The sequence below is a fragment of the Megascapheus bottae genome, chromosome 25 (assembly GCF_031878675.1).
Source record: "Megascapheus bottae isolate mThoBot1 chromosome 25, mThoBot2.hap1, whole genome shotgun sequence".
NCBI classification, from domain to species: domain Eukaryota; kingdom Metazoa; phylum Chordata; class Mammalia; order Rodentia; family Geomyidae; genus Megascapheus; species Megascapheus bottae.
Window position 1 is genome coordinate 7,997,786 of NC_143533.1, and position 17,801 is coordinate 8,015,586.

The 17,801-nt window shown below is 50.1% G+C and overlaps 1 protein-coding gene across 1 annotated transcript in view; it reads right to left on the reverse strand.

Annotated features, from left to right (window-relative positions):
- The window catches only part of Smad6 (SMAD family member 6), a 65,835-nt gene extending 48,154 nt beyond the window's left edge, over positions 1-17,681 (reverse strand). The window contains exons 1-3 of the mRNA XM_090358143.1: positions 15,735-17,681; positions 8,370-8,426; positions 2,454-2,531 (exon numbers count right to left, since the gene is read on the reverse strand). Coding sequence (XP_090214269.1) covers positions 2,454-2,531; positions 8,370-8,426; positions 15,735-16,557 — 958 coding nt within the window. The 5' untranslated portion in view covers positions 16,558-17,681. The remainder of the gene's footprint in view (positions 1-2,453; positions 2,532-8,369; positions 8,427-15,734) is intronic.
- Positions 17,682-17,801: the final 120 nt, after the last annotated feature.

A 17,801-nucleotide genomic window follows, 5' to 3' on the forward strand; every position in this document is an offset into this window, starting at 1 on the left:
TGACCCAAAGGGTATCTGAACCCACCCGGACACTACTTGGTGCTGGCTATGTGCCTGGTCTCCGGGTATCTCTCAGGATCTGTGCCTTATCCTGCCTGGCCGTGGCGGGTGTGTGCGTGTGCGTGTGCGTATGCGTGTGTGTGTGTGTGTGTGTGTGTGTGAAGTAGAGGAGATACCAGGTATGGAATTCCCTCTGGAAACAGAGGGGTGTGGTCTCACGGATGACACTACAAGGAAGCCAGTATGTTGAACAACTGAGACATTCCCACTTACAACCAAGGCCCCCGGAAGGACTAGCCTTGTCCAGGCAGCTTGTCAGGCAGCTTTGCATGTGTTCCCATTGCAGACATGAGAGGAGTCCACTGGACCTATCAAGCTTTTTTGTGATCCTCAGATCTCAGCCTTCTGAGTAGCTAGGATTACCGGTGTGAGCCACCAGTACCTGGCTCCTCTGGCTCCTTTTGACTGCAGTTCAACATCAGGGTCTGACTGAGGAGAGGGGACAGAAACCCTGGCTAAGGCTTACAAACCATGTCGCCATTCACAATCTGGAAATGAAAGCAGTGAGTTCATCCATACACCTCGGTTTCCTCCCCAGAAGCATCACACCTGTCTCACAGTAGAGAATCAGTGACACGGAAGACGACTGGCACTCATGAAGATGCCAGGCATGTGTACAGTTCCACACAGGTCAGCCACTGTCCCCATAAGCACCATTACCAGGATAGATTGCCCTTGAACATCAAATGCCCTGGCTAGACCCAACCCTGCGTCCGGCCATCATTTTTCTGACTGCTAGTCAATCTTCACTCCACCTTGGCAAGATGAATCATGTGTGCCACCCACCAGCACCCGTCACCCCTCAGGGCACGTCTTCTCATCTCTGCCTTCTGGTGCGACAGCCACACATCACCTAGAAGACACCTGGATGGCGACAGAGGGGACCACTCTGCTTCCCTAGTAAAGCCACCTGGAACTCAGGCCACTATCAAGACCTCAGGCAAAATAGGGGACTAGGGGCTCAACTGGAGAAGCTGGGGCCTGAGAGCCAGCCCAGGCAGACAAAAGCAAGACTCTTACCTCCAATCAAGCAGCAAAGTGCTGGAAATGGAAGTGTGACTCAAGAAGGAAAAAAGCTGAGAAAGAGCACAAAGCCCTGAGTCCAACCCTTTGTACTAGCACACACGCATACACAACACCTCAGTCAACCCTGTTACCATGACAGATCCTAAAACCTTCCCCCAAATCTTTCAGCATTCCAAGACATTGGAAATCTCTGTCTCTCTCTGTCTCTGTGTCTCTTCTCTCTCTGTCGCTCTCTACATAGCCACACAACCAAGAACAATGACCACCTCTTTATTGTCTAGCACCAAAGGCCCCTTTCTAAGATATGTGAACACAAATCTCAACACAGGCCCCCTGAGTCCACAAAGCAGCCACACCAAATAGTCCACTGGATAATTTTCAGGCCTCCAGACCTCCAGGGGGCGCTCTCTCCTACCAACCAGATGGGGGAGGAGCCTCCAGCAGGTGCTCTAACACTTCTGTCTGTCTCTCTCTGTCTCTGCCTCTGCCTGTCTATCTGTCTGTCTGTCTGTCTGTCTCTCTCTCTCTCTCTCTCTCTCTCTCTCTCTCTCTCTCTCTCTCTCTCTCTCTCACACACACACACACACACACACACACACACACACACACACACACACACACAATTCCATCATTAACAACAGGTAGAAAGAAAATTTCAGAGCAGAGAGTCACCTGTCCTGTCCAGACAGCCACTGCTAATAAACCCCATCTAAATCAAACCTACTGCGAGGTTAGCAGAATCATCCATTTGAGAACATCTTTATACACTCCTTGCTTCCAAGTCCTTTGTGGCTTTTCTACCCCTGCAGGTACAGAAATAGATCAAAGGATGGCCCTGTTCATAGCATCTTTGGCCAGTCTTGGAGAGGAAAGATTATATCCAAATACAAAAGAGAAGGACACGGCCTCCGCAGCTGAGAGTTTGTGGGCACCAGGGGGCTGGACCTACGTGGTTCCCAGCCTGCCTTGGCTTCTTCCAGTCTTCCCATCTCTGAAACTGCCACACGCTTGCTGAGTGCTGGTGGCTCACATCTATAATCCTAGGTAATCGGGAGGCTGAGATCTGAGAATTGTGGTTCCAAGCCAGCCCAGCTGGGGAAGAAAGTTCAGACTCCTACTCAGGCAGACATTGAGCTCCTAGATCTTCCTGCCTCTGCCTCTCAAATGCTGGGGTTACAAAATGTAGCCACTACCCTTGGCTACACAGATGGCTCTTCACCCCCAGAACAATGGGAATCCACAGGTCAAAGAAGAACCAGCAAAGGGAGAAAGGAGAGCAAAGCAATTCCAGTCCCAGTCCCTGTGACTCAGTCAACCCATAGCAACATATAAAGAGAACTAAAAAAATAAAAATAAAAATTACCAACCTGAGAATTCACCTGGAGCAGTAATGAGGGAATTGTTGACCTCCGTTTCAGTGTAAGACAATGTGGAATCGGACAGATCTGTTGGTAGAAGAGAGAGAAGTGAGTTGAGGGCCTGGCTTCTACATCTGGGGGTAGGGGCGTGTGCATGTGTGCACACACGGAGAGCTGCATGCCCCTTACTCTTCTGGAAGATAGTGACTGCAGCTAGCTACGCTGGCAGCTGGAAACATTTCAATGGCTCACCTTAAAAATAACCTAAGCTCAGGGGACGGAGCATGTAGTAACTTGGAGCCTTGTCGGGTAAGGTTAAATTAAGCTCCTAAACAATTCATAGTTGCTGTACTTAATTACAACCATTAAAATTCTTGAAGTTGTTCTTTCTTGCTTCCTTCCTTCCTTGCTTGCTTCCTTCTCCTACTGGAGCTGGGAAACTTTTCACAAGCACAGCCATCTTCACCCTTTCTACTCTACACCCCTCTAATTAAGGGCTCAAGCATTTGCCCAGATGAACTTGTTTTTTTTTTTTTCTTTTTCCCCTCACCTTCTTTCCCTCAGTCTCTAACATCCCAACCAGTGCTGAGAGTAGCTTTCTATGTCTGGACTGGTTATTAAAAACAGGTCTAAAAAGCTGAGTGTGAGTGGCTCACGCCTGTAATCCTAGCTACTCAGGAGGCTGAGATCTGTGGATCACAGTTCAAAGCCAATCCTGGGCACAAAAGTCCCTGAGATTCTTATTTCCAGTGGCCCACCAGAAAACTGAAAGTGACCTTGAGCTGAAGAGCTCAGGGACAGTGCCCAGGCCCAGAGTTCAAACCCAACAACTGACCAAAGATAAATAAATAAAAGAGGTCTAAGAAGTCAGACCTGGAATCCTATCTACTCAGGAGGGTGAAATCTGGGGATCAAGGTTCAAAGCCAGTCTCAACAGGAAAGTTGTTTGTGGAGGAAGGCCTTGAGTTAAAAGGTATATACATAAAAGTGGGAGAATTTTACATGGTGAGTAGATTTATTTTGCCCTGTGTGCAGCACAGGGAGACAGGAAAGGAAATTCTTTCTTCTTTCTTTCCTTTTTCTTCCTTTTTATGCCATAGCTTGGGCGATGTCCCTTAGCATTTTTGCCCAGTGCTGGCACTTTACCACTTGAGCCACAATTCCACTTCCAGCTTTTAGGTGATTAACTAGAGAAAAGAATCTAATGGATTTTCCTGCCTGGGTTGGCTTTGAACTGTAATCCTTATTCAAGTCTCCTGAGTAGTGAGGACTGGAATAAAAATGCTTTATTTTTTGTTTTAAATTTATTTGTTTATTTATTTATTTTTTATTGGTGCCCGTCTTGGGGCTTGAACACAGGACCTGGGCACTGTTCCTGGGCTTTCTCAAGGCTAGCACTCTACCACTTGAGCCACAGCACCACTCCTGGCTTTTTCTATGTATGTGGGGTGCTAAGGAATCGAACCCAGGTCTTCATGCATGGCAGGCAAGCCCTCTACCACTAGGCCATGTTCCTGGCCCCTGGAATCAAAATTCTTTGACATATTTGTCTCTTCTACCTTTGACAAGCTGCTCGCTGACTTCGGGAACTTTTTCCTGGTCTGTCTGTGCCTCTGTTAGGAGAAAAACTGTGCTGTTTCCTGGTGGACAGGTCTGTCCAGGAGGTGACAGACATGTGTACCCAGGACTTTTCCTCTCTTGCTTGGCCCAGCACAATCCATATCTGGCATTAGCTGAGCCCACCTGGCCCAGAACAGTCACAAAGGACTGCAGAATCTTAGAACAGGACCAGGGCCATTTGTTAGCCCAGGCCCCCTCCAGCTAGTGAGAATTCTACTCCATCTTGCAGGATTTTTTTACTTTTACCACATGGTTTGGGGAACAGAAAGATGAAATTGTAACCAATTTGGCCTGGGTTTTTTTTGTTTTGTTTTTTTCTCTTTCTCTCTCTCTCTTTGGTTTTTTACTTGCCAGATGCCGACTGGATATTCTGGGTTTTATTTTGATTTTTTTTCTTTTTTTTTTTAATCTCATGATCACAGAGGCTTAGAAGTGAACTGACTTTTTGTTTATGAAAAAGTAACAATACAAGTAGAAGAAAATATTTTTTAAAAAAGAAGAAGAAAAAGAAAGCAACTTGGAACTGTTTGTCAGGGCACACACAAAAAATTAACTTCTAAGGGAAAACATTAAGGGGAAACAAAGGTACATGGAAAATCTTGAAAAATAAAATAACCCTTGGTGTCTTTTTTGGTTTTGTTGGGGAGACAGGGGACATTACTGGGGCTTAAATTCAGGGCCTCAGTGCCTTTTTTGCTCAAGGCTGGTGCTCTACCACTTGAGCCATGGAATGACTTTTTGGTGGTTAATCAGAGTCTCAGACTTCGCTGTTCAGGCAAAGTCTTCCAATCTTCAGACCTCAGCCTCCTCAGTAAATAAGATTACAGGTGTGAGCCACAAACACCAGGCTGGGTTTTACATTTGATACCTGATATTCCCCAGTGCTCAGAGATTCTGGGTTTTTGTTTTTGTTTTTGTTGTTTCAGCCATTTTCACTTGAGGTGGAAATGCAAAGTCAGCATAGAGTACTGTTTTCTCAGTGAAAACAGCCACAGAGTGAGTACTTCGAAGCATCTAGCAGGGAGGCAAAACAGCGGCTTGTTACATCCGAATCATGGCAGCTAGACTAAATCTGAAGAGGTCTTTACCTAAGGCAGTTCAGGGACTTTCCCAACTGCCAGACTACCCAAGTGCTTGCAAATAGGGTCTGAGTATAATAAGGTAGAACACCGGTTTCAGGACCAAGAAATCAGTAGATCGGGATCTACCTCATTTTTCTTTCAGGACTCGAACTTGGTACCTGACACTTTAGCTCATTGGCTCGTTCTCTTCCAACGGAGCCACATCTACAACCCCAAGTAAGTTGTAAAAGTTTTCCCATTAGATGAAGGGTTTAGGTTATCTTCATAATTCTATTCCCTTCAACTCTCCAGTTTTCCTGGAAGTTAAAGACGCATCAGTTCTCTTATCAATGACCAGAGAATAAATATCTTTAGCCTTGTGAGTCCTACAACTTGTCCCAACTACTCAAAACTCAACTTTGAGCTGCCTTATGGTGGAAGCCAGAATAATAGGAAGTAGGTAGACCGTGGCTGGAACTTGACTTCTGACACTGAATCCTGAATTCCATGGAATTTTTCCCAAGCCATTTTAAAAGCGTAAGCACCCACTGGTGGCTCACACGTATAATCCTAGCTATACTCTGGAGGGACGATGGTTCAAAGCCAGCCCAGACAGGAAAGTAGGTGAGACTCTTTAGCTCCAATTAATCACTGAAAAGTTCTGCTATGTGGATGTGGTTCAAGTGTGAGAGATCAGGACAGTAACCAAACCTTGAGTTCAAGCCCCAGGACCTATACCTAATAATAATAATAATAATAATAACCAACAACAAAATAAGCCAAACTAGACACCCGTGGCCTATCCCTGTGATCCAACCTACTCAGGAGACCAACAGCTGTAAATCATGGTTCAAAGCCAGCCTGGGTTGGAAAACCAGAAGTGGAACTACAACTCAAATGGTAGAGCACCAGCCAGCCTTGACTGAGAAAGCCAAAAATTGAGGTCCTAAGTTCAAGCCCCAGTACAGGCTTGAAAGAAGGAAAAAAAAAAAATAGCAGTAGCTCCTCAGCCATGTTTAAACAGGTAGCTGAGTTCCAAGATCACCAGTGAGTCACTTCCTCCTTCTGAGCCTCAGTTGCCCCATCTGGAGGGAGAATAACCTGTCCATTACAAAGGGTTCTTTTGCAGGGCCCAATAAGTCTCTGGGGAATAACTGTCTAACTAGTTAGACAGTTGGGGTCTGGGATTTTTCCTCTAATGGAACTAGGGGTCTGGTGCCTAGCACCTGGGTCTAAATGCTCCCTAACTGGATGTTTCCATCCCCTCCCTCAGCTACTTCCAGGTCATCATTGAACTGGACACCATCACTGATTCATAGCCTCCACTTTCCCTGTGGGGGGTCAAAATGACCACTTCTGATCTCATGAAGCCTGGGGTGAGGGTCAAGGGTCCCCAAGAGTCCTAAGAGATGGTGTGTACCTTCTTGGGAGAATTCCCCCCACCTCCCCGCCCCCCCCCCCACTGTTTTGTTGTTGTTGTTGTTGTTGTTGTTTTGGTCAGTCGTGAAACTTGAAGTTTGACCTCTGGGCCTAGGAGCTGTCCTTGAGCTCTCTTGCTCAAGGAGAGTGCTCTACCATTTTGTGTCCACAGCATCACTTTTGGTTTTCTGGCAGTTCATTGGCAATAAAGAGTTTCACAGACTTTCCTACCTAGGCTGGCTCTGAGCTGTGATCCTCAGATCTCAGCCTCTTGAGTAGCTAGGATTGTAGGTGTGAGCCACCGATACAGTGGTTGGGAGAATCCTTTTACTAACACTGGCATCCAGGCCCTGGCCTTCTCAGGAATGGAGTCAATGACACACCATCTGACTTTGGAAGCCGGCATAAACTGCTCTGGTCACAGTCACTCTCCAAGGACTTTATTGATTTATTGATTGATTTTTTTGGTGCTGGCACTCAGGCTCTCTGCATTCTCACTTGGCTGTTCTCTCAAGACTAGTGTTCTACCACTTGAACCACACCTCTACTTCCCACTTTTCAGTAGTTAATTGAACGTTGAAGTCTCAGAACACCAAGCTGGTTTTTGAACCCAATCCTGGGATCTCAGTCTCCTGAGTAGCTAGTTACAAGGACGAGCCATTGTATACAACTCTCCGGGGGCTTCTAAGGCCACCTGGACCCTCTGCCAGGCCCCCACAGGCTCCACCACTGCCCAGGCACTGATTGGCATTGGAATCATAGCACCACAGACAGAAGAACCTCGGTGCACAGGCCTCAGAATCTCTGAGCTTCAAGCTTCCACAGGACACAAGGCTTGCCTCTGAATTAGGCTTGTTTGGAATGATGTTTGAAAAGATATTGCCAGACCACTAAGCTCCTCTAGCAGACAGGACAGACCTAAGTGGGGCCCTACCTGCCCCAACTTTGACTTCTGCCCAGGTAAACATCTTGACTTAAAGAGGGAGGAAGACAGATGATGGGGACACAACATACACCAAAAATATGTTGCCCAGTAGGTGTGTTACTCACAATTAAAACACACTTAGAGGACATGGAGTATAACCTAGTGGTAGAGTGCTCTCCTAGCACACACAAAGCCCTGGGTTCGATTCCTCAGTACCACATACATTGAAAAAGCCAGTTAGTGGTGCTGTGGCAGAGTGCAAGCCTTGAGCAAAAAGTGTCCAAGGACAGTGCCCAGGCCCCGAGTTCAATCTCCAGGACTGACAAACAAAACACACTTAGAAGCCAATGCTAGAGACTCACACCTGCAATCCTAGTTTCTCAGGAGGCTGAGCTGGAAGGACTCCAGTTCAAAGTCAGCCCAGGCAGAAAAAAATTCAACTAACTAGCAAAATTTAGAAGCAGAGGCATGGCTCAAGTGGTAGAGTGCCAGCCTTGAGCAGAAAAAGCCAAGGGACACTGAAAGAACTTTAGTTCAAGCCCTCAATACCAACATTCTCTCCCCCTCCCCCTCCGCTCTCCCTCCCCCTTCTCTTTAAGAGTATAAGGCTAGGGAGGGCAAGAGGCAAAGAGAAATCCCAAGAATTCCAGCCCACCTCTAACCCATTCTTCTTTGACAAGCCTTTGGTTAAAGGTCACATGGAGGTTAATGATGGAAGCAGGAATTTCAAGATATAACTATGAGCTCTGCTTTAGCCCAATCCTGGGAATGTTTGTTAAAAAAAAAAAAATGCCCCATTTCAAAGCATCAGGGCTTTTAAGCCCAGAATGTGTGTGTGTGTGTGTGTGTGTGTGTGTGTGTGTGTGTGTGTGTGCGCGTGTGTTGGGGGGGTACACTTACCCAGTGGCTTGTACTCGTCCCGAGGAGACAGCCGAGAGTATGGGGGTGGCGGTGATTCTAGGAGACAGAAGATAAACGGTCACTGTTGGGTAAAGGGGACTGTACCCCTGGGGTTCTGTGTGCTTTTAATACTGCTTCCCTGAAATATTGACCTGAGGTCTCTGGAAGCTCTCTAACCTCTCCCATCCACAGGCCTTGGGGTGCTCAACCCCAACACTGCCTCCTCTGGTGATGTGAGCTCAGGCAAGGTTACCCAAAATGGAGCTGGATAATCACAGACCTCCCAGCTTTATCAAGAAGAAAAAGAAGATAATGTAGGTAAAATGCTTAGCACAGCTCAGGCACCAGAGGAAAAACATCTTTACAAAGAGAACCTATTATTATCATAACAAGAGAGCCAGGGGTGGGGGGGGAGATGGGGGGAAGGAGTCAGGCCTAAGACCTATCCACTCTAGCAGGAGCCTTTCAATTTGAATGTGGGGTAAACACGCTTTTGTAATGTAAGTATAGCCCTGGAGAGTGGATGGGAAATACTTACACTAGATTATGCTGTCCACATGAAATTAAGTTTAACTGGGCCTTTCTACATTTTATTCACCAAATTTGGCAGGCCTGATCAGAGCTGAAGGTGAACACGGGGGAAAATTTTATTTACCATACTAACATTCCTGGGATAGGGGATAGGTCCTTGAAATCCAAACCCAGCTCAGGTATCTTTTGTGGTGCTGTGCTGCGGCTTGAACTCAGGACATAGGCACTTACTGTCTTAATTATTAAGCTCTACCATTTGAGCCACACCTCCACTTCTGGAGTGCCACAGGGAACCACAATCCCTGAATCACGATCCTCAGATCTCAGCCTTCTTAGTAGCTAGGATTATAGGCATGAGTCACTGGCACCTGGCTCAGCTCAGGCATCTTGATAAGGAGCCCTAAATGAACCACATCTAGCTTCCTACTTTCAACTGGAAATAAAGGTGGGGTGGGGCCCTGTCCCACACCCAGCATTTGAGATTCCTTACTGTCTGTCTCTGGTGTTTTTCCTATGAGTTTTTTTCATTTGCCTAAAATACTCCTCCTTTAAAAACATATACTTTGCCTTCAGAAGAATTTCTTAGGCTCTTGCTTTATGGGAAGCAACAATTTGCTAAACTAAGTAACAATTTGCATGAATGAAATGACCCTTCATTTTCCATAAATGAAACTAAACACCATCAAGTTGCAAGTTAAAGCAAACTCCGTCTGTGGTAATAAAGTGGTAATAACTATTATTAGGCAGGTATCAGGAATGACACAAGGGGTAATGAGTATTTTTGCAATTATAATAAGGCACAATTAGTTGTAAGAACATTTGTTGTCCTCCATAAGAGGCTTCTCCTCTCCGAGCCTGGCCTTTCCGATCAGAATATGACTTCTAAGCCTGGCGCCAGTGACTCCTGCCTGGAATTCTAGCTACTTGAATAGCTTGAGCTACAGCACCACTTCTAGTTTTCTGGTGGTTAACTGGAGATAAGAGTCTCACAGACTTTCATGTCCAGGCTGGCTTTGGATCTGTGAGATCTCAGCCTCCTGAGTAGCGAGGATGCCCAGCTGTAGTTAACACTTTCTTGAAAAGAAAAATTAGATGGCATTCTGACCACATTTTACAGATGAGGAAACGGACTTGCTCTACCCTGGCAATCCAGCAATCTACTTAATGAGACTGAGGAATCCTTATGTCAGAGCTCAGAACACTGGCAAGGTATCCCCAGCAAGGTATCCCCCTTCTTGTTGGTGGATAGTAATAATGGTTGGGGGAAGGGTAAACGTATAAGAGACAAGACCTCAGTGACAAAGACCCACAGGGGACCTCAAACAAGGTTCAAGGGCAGTAATCATAGCTACTCAGGAGACTGAGATCTGAAGATCACAGTTCAAAGCCAGCACAAATGGGAAAAATCCACAAGACTCTTCAAGCAACCACAAAAAAAAATTTTTTTAAAGTAGAGCTGTGGCTCAAATGATAAGAGCACCAGCTTTGAACAAGAAAATAAGCTGGGCTGGAATTTGGACTAGTGGGAGAGTGCTTGCCTAGAATGTACAAAGCCCATTCCTAGAAGCAAGAAGTGGTACTGAGGCTCAAGGGGTAGAGTACTGGCCTTGAGAAAGCTCAAGTTCAAGTCCCAGGGCTGGCAGAGAGAGGGAGGGATGATAATAATAATAATAACAACAATAATAAATAATAATAATAATTCAGCTGCAGCCAGGAACTGGTGACTCACTTAGTCAAGAGACTAAGATCTGAGGATCACAGTTCAAAGCCAACCCAGGAACTAAAGTCTGTGAGATGTGAGACTCTTGGCTCCAACAAACCACCAGAAAACCGGAAATGGTGCTATGGCTTAAAGTGGTAGAGCACTAGCTTTGAGCTGAAGAGCGCAGGGACAGTGCCCAGGCTCAGAGTCCATGCCCCACAACTGGGGAGAGAACCTCAGCTTCCATGAAGGTGGAAGCAGAAATCAAGCCACTGCCACCAGGTCCCAGCACCTCTTTACAAAGACTTTACTGGCAACCCAAAAGCTGGCCAGGCAACTAATTGGTGATTCATGCCTGGAATTCCAGCTTCTCAGGAGGCTGAGATCTGAAGATAGCAGATCAAAGCCAACTGGGACAGAAAAGTCTGAAACTCTGACCTTCAGTTAACCACCAAAAAGCCAGACATGGAGATGCCAGGAGTGGCACTGTAGCTCATGTGGCAGAGTGCTAACCTTGAGCAAAAAGTGTCCAAGGACAGTCCCCAGGCCCTGAGTTCAAGCCCCAGGACTGTCAAAAAAAAAAAAATTAAAGGAAGGGCACCCTAGGTTTGGGGAGGAAACTTTACCTAATCACAAAACCACTCCAGGCAAGTGGAAGATACAAAGGCCTTTACCCCATGACAAGGGCTCATCAAACCCCAGCCAGGTAAAGCACCCACCCAAAGCCACGCAAGAGGACAGCAGCGGATGTAATATTCTACTTTGACTCAACCAAGGACAAAGCGAATTAAAAACAAATGCCTGCTCATCCATGTGTAAAATATTGATATATAATTCACAGACAAGATTCACCCTTTTACTTCCGTGTGTGTATGTGTGTGTGTGTGTCAGTCATGGGGATTGAACTCTAGGCATGGGTGCCATCCCTGAGCTCTTCAGCTTAAGGTTGAGCCAGTGTCACTTCTGCCTTTTCACTTCCTATACCCCAACTGCCAAACCCTAAGGCTTCTTTCATTTGGCATGATGCCCTCAATATTCATCTATGTGATAGTAGCATGTGTGGATACTTTACTCTTTTTTTTTTGGGGGGGGGGGGGTACTGGTCCAGGCACTGGCCCTGAGCTTTCTTGGGACTAGCACTCTACCCTTTTCTGTGTATGTAGTAGCAAAGAATCAAACCCAGGACTTTGTGCATGCTACGCAAGCACTCTACCACTAAACCAAACTCCCCGTCATCTGAGTGGGTAACTCTTAACTGCTTCCCATAGCCCAGGGCTCTCTACATTTGACATGAACTCCTAGTACAATTGACTCAGGTAAGGATGAGACAAAGAGGCAGAAGAGAAACTTGGGGGGGGAGGGCTTGCTTCTAGTATCCTCTCAGAAGATATCCCAGTGTACTTTGTAAAGAGTTGTGCTGCTTTTCAAAAGAATAATTCATGTGCTCTAAATGGTAGCAAGATCCTCAAGCCTGGGGGGGAGGGGGAGAGGAAGGGGAAGGAGGAGAGACATACAGAGAAAGAGAGATCTGAAACTCCAGACTTTAGGTGTGGACTTCCTTCAGAAGCCTGGCTAGCAGCCCTCTGGTCAACCCTCACGGGGTAGTTAGCTCTCTGAGATCTAGACCTACATTCTAAGCCAGGACCGGGTACCATTTCAATTTGGGCACCCCTAGTATCTTGCTAGGGGAAAAGGATTCACAGCTTTCCTGAGCTTTTACAGCCCCTCCCGCCTCATCCTAAGGGGTAGCAGTGGGCTGAGGTGGGGCCTCCCCTCCCCTTCTCTCCCCTATCCCTTCCCCCCCACCACCATCCCCAGCTAGATGTTCAACTCTAAGCCCCAGGATGGGAGAGCAGAAAAGGAGCTCCTGGCACTTTAAGGCCGGCTGAGCCTAATTGCCCAGATTCTCCCGGCAGCCAGATAAACAGCGGGGCCGGCTGGCGCCAGCAAGAGGCGCCCTGCACATTATCACCCCTTCCTCACCTCCAGGACGGGCAGACAGGCCCAGGGGCCCGCGATGGGGCCGGGAGGGGGTGGGGTGGGGGCTCAACTTGAAATCGATCTCATTTCAAAGGATAATGCTAGGCCAAGCAATGTGGGGTGGGCTGGGGGGGGAGGAAGACTAACTTTTTAATTCCCCCTGGCTTGGGAACCCCCTGTTTTCTTAGGCAGCCTCCTTCCCATCGTTTAGAAGTTTTCTCTCTCACTCTTGTCTCTCTTTCCCAGGCACAATTTGGATAACAGTAATTTACTGAATATAATTACAGAAAGAAAATAAAAAAAAAAAGTGGTGAAGTAAAGAGCAGGAGATTTCTTCCAAAGTTAATGGATACTTTCTGGAGAAAGGAGTTCTATAAACACAGGTCAGAACTGTGATTAAAGTATTTCTCCACATTTCCGTCCACATAGGCACCCACCCTGCTCAGTGAAAAGGAACAAAAGTCATATGCACAGCAACTGCAAAGGCCCCCGGACAGAGGAGTGCCCAGGACAGAGACTGGCACCCAGGCAAGAGTCCTCTCTAGAGGGCAAACAGGGAAGGGAAAACCAACACCAGAGTTCTTTCCTTTTTTTTTTAAATCAATAACTAGGACTTTAATTCAGAGATAGTCATTTTCTCTTAGTTATTTTTTGTTTTGTTTTTCTCTATCAAGAGTAGTACTCTTACTTGACACTCACTTCTACTTCTCGCTCTTTTTGCGGACAAACAGGAAATAAGAGTCTCACAAATCTATCTACCCAGGCTGGCTTCGAACCCAGGACCCTCAGATCTCTAGCCAGCTTAAACCCTAAGACTTTGACGATGGAAAAAAGCCCACCTAGATGGACCAAGGTTCACAAAGCAAGTTGGTGGTTGAAGATCTGGCATGAATACCAGGATGCCACAATGCCCAGGAATTACCTGTGAACTGGGAAGGTGGGGCATGAGTGATTGCTGCTGGGCGTTCCTGTGTACTTTACTCTAGCTGTGTGGCGCCTTGGTGTGTCTGTCTGTCTGTCTGTCTGTCTGTCTCCAAATCCCAGGTTCCAGCCCTCTTCCCCTGAGAGCTGGAAGGTGCAGGGTCCTTATCATGGGTCCCAGCTATGCATAAACCCAGCCATGGGAGCCAGGCTGGTGGCCAGGCACAGGGGAAGGGCAAGCTGCAGAGGGTTTTCCCCAGTCCCAGCAAAGACAAGAGAGGATCAACTGGACATACTGGAAAATTCTCCCTCTCTTCTTCTCAAACTGCCCTCTCACACAATAGCGCCTCCTTCTGGAGGGTGGAAGAAAGTCCAGCCCCAAGGCTGTCCCACAGCCGATTGACAGAATGTGCCTAGAGACATCCCCATTGAAAGGGAGAGGGGAAAGGAAGAGAGGTAACTCATCCAAGGCCAAGCTATTGACTTTCAAGACCTGTTTCTATGGTTACTGTGACTTGCCAGCTCTCCCTCAACCTGTTCCTGCTCAAGTTCACCAAACCCAAACCAACAGTCTGGCCAACTCCCAGGTCATCCAGGAGTAAGGACAGGGAGTCCTGTCTGTGACCTCCAACCTAGACATCCCTTCCTTTCCTACCCACCCATCTGAGCCAGTCTGAGTTCTAGACTCACCAGGAGACCTTCTGCCACTCTCTGGCAAGGCGGCTCCAGGTTAAGAGCTGTGGCATTTGGACAAACCCTCCTGTTAAATACAACTGCAAAGCACCCAGTGGTTCAGACAGTGCCTGCCCCACCCCCTTCCCCTCTTTCCATCTCTCCCAGTCCTCCCCCCTTCACCTAAGGATTCAGTTTCTCTAGGGCGTAGATTCTCTCACATTTCCCTCTGCAGGGTGGCACAGTGCCTGGAACAGAGCAAGTGCTCAACAAACATTTGCTGGTACATTGACATGAGGAGAGGGAATATGTCTGTGGCCCATCTTCCACTACAAAGACAACCACAGATAGGAGCTCTTTCTCCAGAGACAGGGAAGAGATGGTGTTGCAGGGTGGGAGAGGAAGGAAAAAAGCTTCTTCTTGGGCCACAACACAGGGCCTGACCCAAACCTCTAAACTGAGCCTGGAGTGACCACCCAAAAGGGGACACTTTACCACCACCATCAATGCCATGTCTTCTGGAACCACCACAAAAGGGAAACTTCTCAAACTACCACTAAAGAGAAACTTCTTTTCCCTTCCATCCACTATCACAAGCCCTCACAAGACACAGGAGACAATTCCAGGCTTTCAGAACTACCTTCTCATTCCATTGGTGGTGATCCGACCCTCTGGGCACTGACTCTCCAAGCAGGGCAGGCCAGAGGAACTTGGGGAACCCCCTTCCCCGACCAACAGCCTGGAACTGCAGTTCTGTCCCTACAAAATCCCCAATATCACCTAATGGATTCACATGCATCCCTCGTAGTTCCTGCGAGAGGGAACCTGTCCTCTCTTCAGCCTGTCTTACCTGGGTTGCTAGGCTGAGGTGGGTGAGTGAGTGCTCTAGATCCTGGTAAGGGAACAAAGAAGGACCCATTCTCAGAGGTGACACACTACCTGGCTTCCTTTCCCAGTCTCAGATGCTTCCAAGACCCAGGATTCTAGCAGCCAAGCGGAACCTAAGAACCCCAACAGTGTGGATCCTGAAGGGATGTGGGAAGTGAGAAAAAGGGATCGTTCTGCAAGCCCCGTGCTCCAAAGTACACAAAGGAGCGAAGTGAACATTTTACCAACACGGCATCCACAACACAGCCTGCACAATCTCACGAGTACAGTTACCTGGGCAGAGAAAAGAATGAGCCATGTGCATGGCTGGACACTTGGGTAGACTTGGGGGAGGCAGTGGGGAGGGAAGGAGGGTGGGTGTCAATTGCCAAACAGAAAGAGGGGATGCCCCCTGGCTTATTTGGCCTTCCCTTTGCCTGCCCTCCCTTTCTGAGCCTCCCTGAAACCACCGAGGGAAAAACACACAACAAAGTACCCCCTCCTCGGTGTGCAGGCTGCAGCCTTCAAATGAGGCTGCCTTCTGCAGCGTGTGCTCCGTTTCCCGCGGCCCTGGCGGGATCGCGGAGCCTTCTCCCGGGGAAGGAGGGGTGGGGGGATCCCCATGTCAGGGGGGTACCCCGTCCTCCCCCACGCACTCGCAGGGCGCGGGGAGGAAGAGGCGTTGCGCTCACCTGGCCCGCAGAGCCGGCTGAAGTGGTAAGGGTTGCAGCACACGACCGGGCCGTCGGCGGCGGCGGCGAAGCTGTGGCAGCCGCACAGGGGCTTCAGCTCCACGGCGTGTTGCAGATCGGGCCAGCGGAAAAGACGACCGAGCAGCAGCTGCGGCGGCGCGGGCTGGCCGGCCAGGCGGAGGTCGGCGCGCGGCACCAGCACGCAGCCGCCCGGCACGCCGCCGCGGGACTCCACCGCCTCCAGCAGCGTGTCCAGCGAGCGCTCCTTGAGCCGCTTCAGCAACGAGTACGTGACGGTCTTCAGCTCCTGCTCCAGCAGCAGCAGCCGCGAGCGAGCTTCCCGACTCCGCCCGCTGCTCTCCGGCTCCGGGGTGGCTCCGGCTAAGGGGGCGCCGGGGTCCCGGGGCGCACCGGCGGCGTCGCGCTCCGAGAAGAGACAGCAGGTCACCGTCTCGCAGTCACTCTCGGGCAGCCAGCCCGGGCTTCGCGGCTCGGCTACGTCCAGGAGGGAGCCCTCGGCGCCGGCCTCCGGCTCCGGCATGGGCCTCGGCGGGCCCTCCGCGCGACGGCGCCTACCCGCGATCGGGGCGCCCCGCGGTGCCACCGCGTCCCGGGGCCAGCGTGGGGTTACCGAGCGGACTTCAGGGTGGCGGCAGCCTCCGCCTTCCTCTCGTGCCCACGGGGCCGACTCAGCTCGGCTGCTGCCCCAGCTCCCATCCTCGTCGTCGTCGCCGCCGCCGCTGCCGCCGCTCTCCTCCCGATCGGGGACCACACGACTTCGCCAAAGTCGCCGCACCAGCCCCGAGCGTTTGGACCTGAACATACGATATCCTTTGACGCCGGGGATGGGGGGGGGGACAGGGAGGGGGGAAGAGATCGGGCAGTGTCCGGTTACCGGGGGTCCGTTCCCTCAACGAGGCGCCGACTGCGCGGGCCGCAGCCCCACATGAAGCTCCGCCGCGGGGCGCCGTGCAGACCGCGCACAGCCTGTCGTCGAGGGGGCACCGCAGAGCTGCCACATGAGTGAGCTCGCCGGGGGCGGGACGCGCGCGCGCGTGGGGCCGCGAGTCCGCGAGGGGGCCCAGCGGCTACATGGACCGCGGTGGCCCGGTGGCTCAGCTCCAACCCCGGCGCTTTAAGGGGGCTGCAGGCGGCGCGCGGCTGGAGAGACCCGGCATGGGCCGGCGAGCCTTCAAAAGTTGCGCGGCGGGTCCATGAGCACAAAGGTTTGGCGGGACCTCCTCCCTTTTTTTTTTTTTTTTTAAAGCCCAAGCGCTTGATTTACATGGGCTTTTCCCTTGCAGGATCCGAAAAGCAGCAGGCTTGGTGGATACCCTGGTGGTGGAGGGGTGGGGGGGTCCCTGCAAAAAAAAAAAAAAAAGGAAAAAAAATCCCCAACAAAACCCCAGATCCTTGGGGTTTGCACCATGCACGAAATTCGGTCAACTCCGTCTCAGGCGCTCAGCTAACACTTGGAGAGTGAGTTTCTCCTGGGGTGTCAACGCACTAGAGGAGACGAAGTTGGAAAAGGAATTAAAACAAAAAAAAATTCCCTTAGAGCTTGCTGGGAATCCTTCATTTAAAAATGCAATCCACCGAGGCAGAGGTCGCAGCCCCCCCTGCCCACGCTGCGCTCGGACGCTCGCGGCCCAGGTCGCCCCCTTCCCCCCCACTCCGGTGCCGGCCGGTGGCCCCGCGGTCCCGGCGAGCTTTGGCGAGGCAGCGCCCGGCGGGCTCTTTCTCTCGGCTGGGCTCCCTCGCTCGCTCCCCCGCTCGGCTCGCTCGCTCTCTTTTTTGTTCTCCTCAAACGCACACTGAGGGCCCCCGGAGGAGCGCCGCGGAGTCATTGGCTGCCTCCCATCATATGCCAGTCTAGACACTTTGGCGGCTCCGCGGCGCTGATTGTTGCGCAAACAAGGTTTCAAGTTTCTTAACTCTTAAAGGAGAACACGTCCCATTGCCGGGCCCGAGGCTCTGGAGAGGGGGCTGGATCACGGGGGGGGGGGGCGGGCCGAGGCGGGACCCACGCCCCACGCCCGCCCCAGCACCCCCGCCACCGCCCCCCGC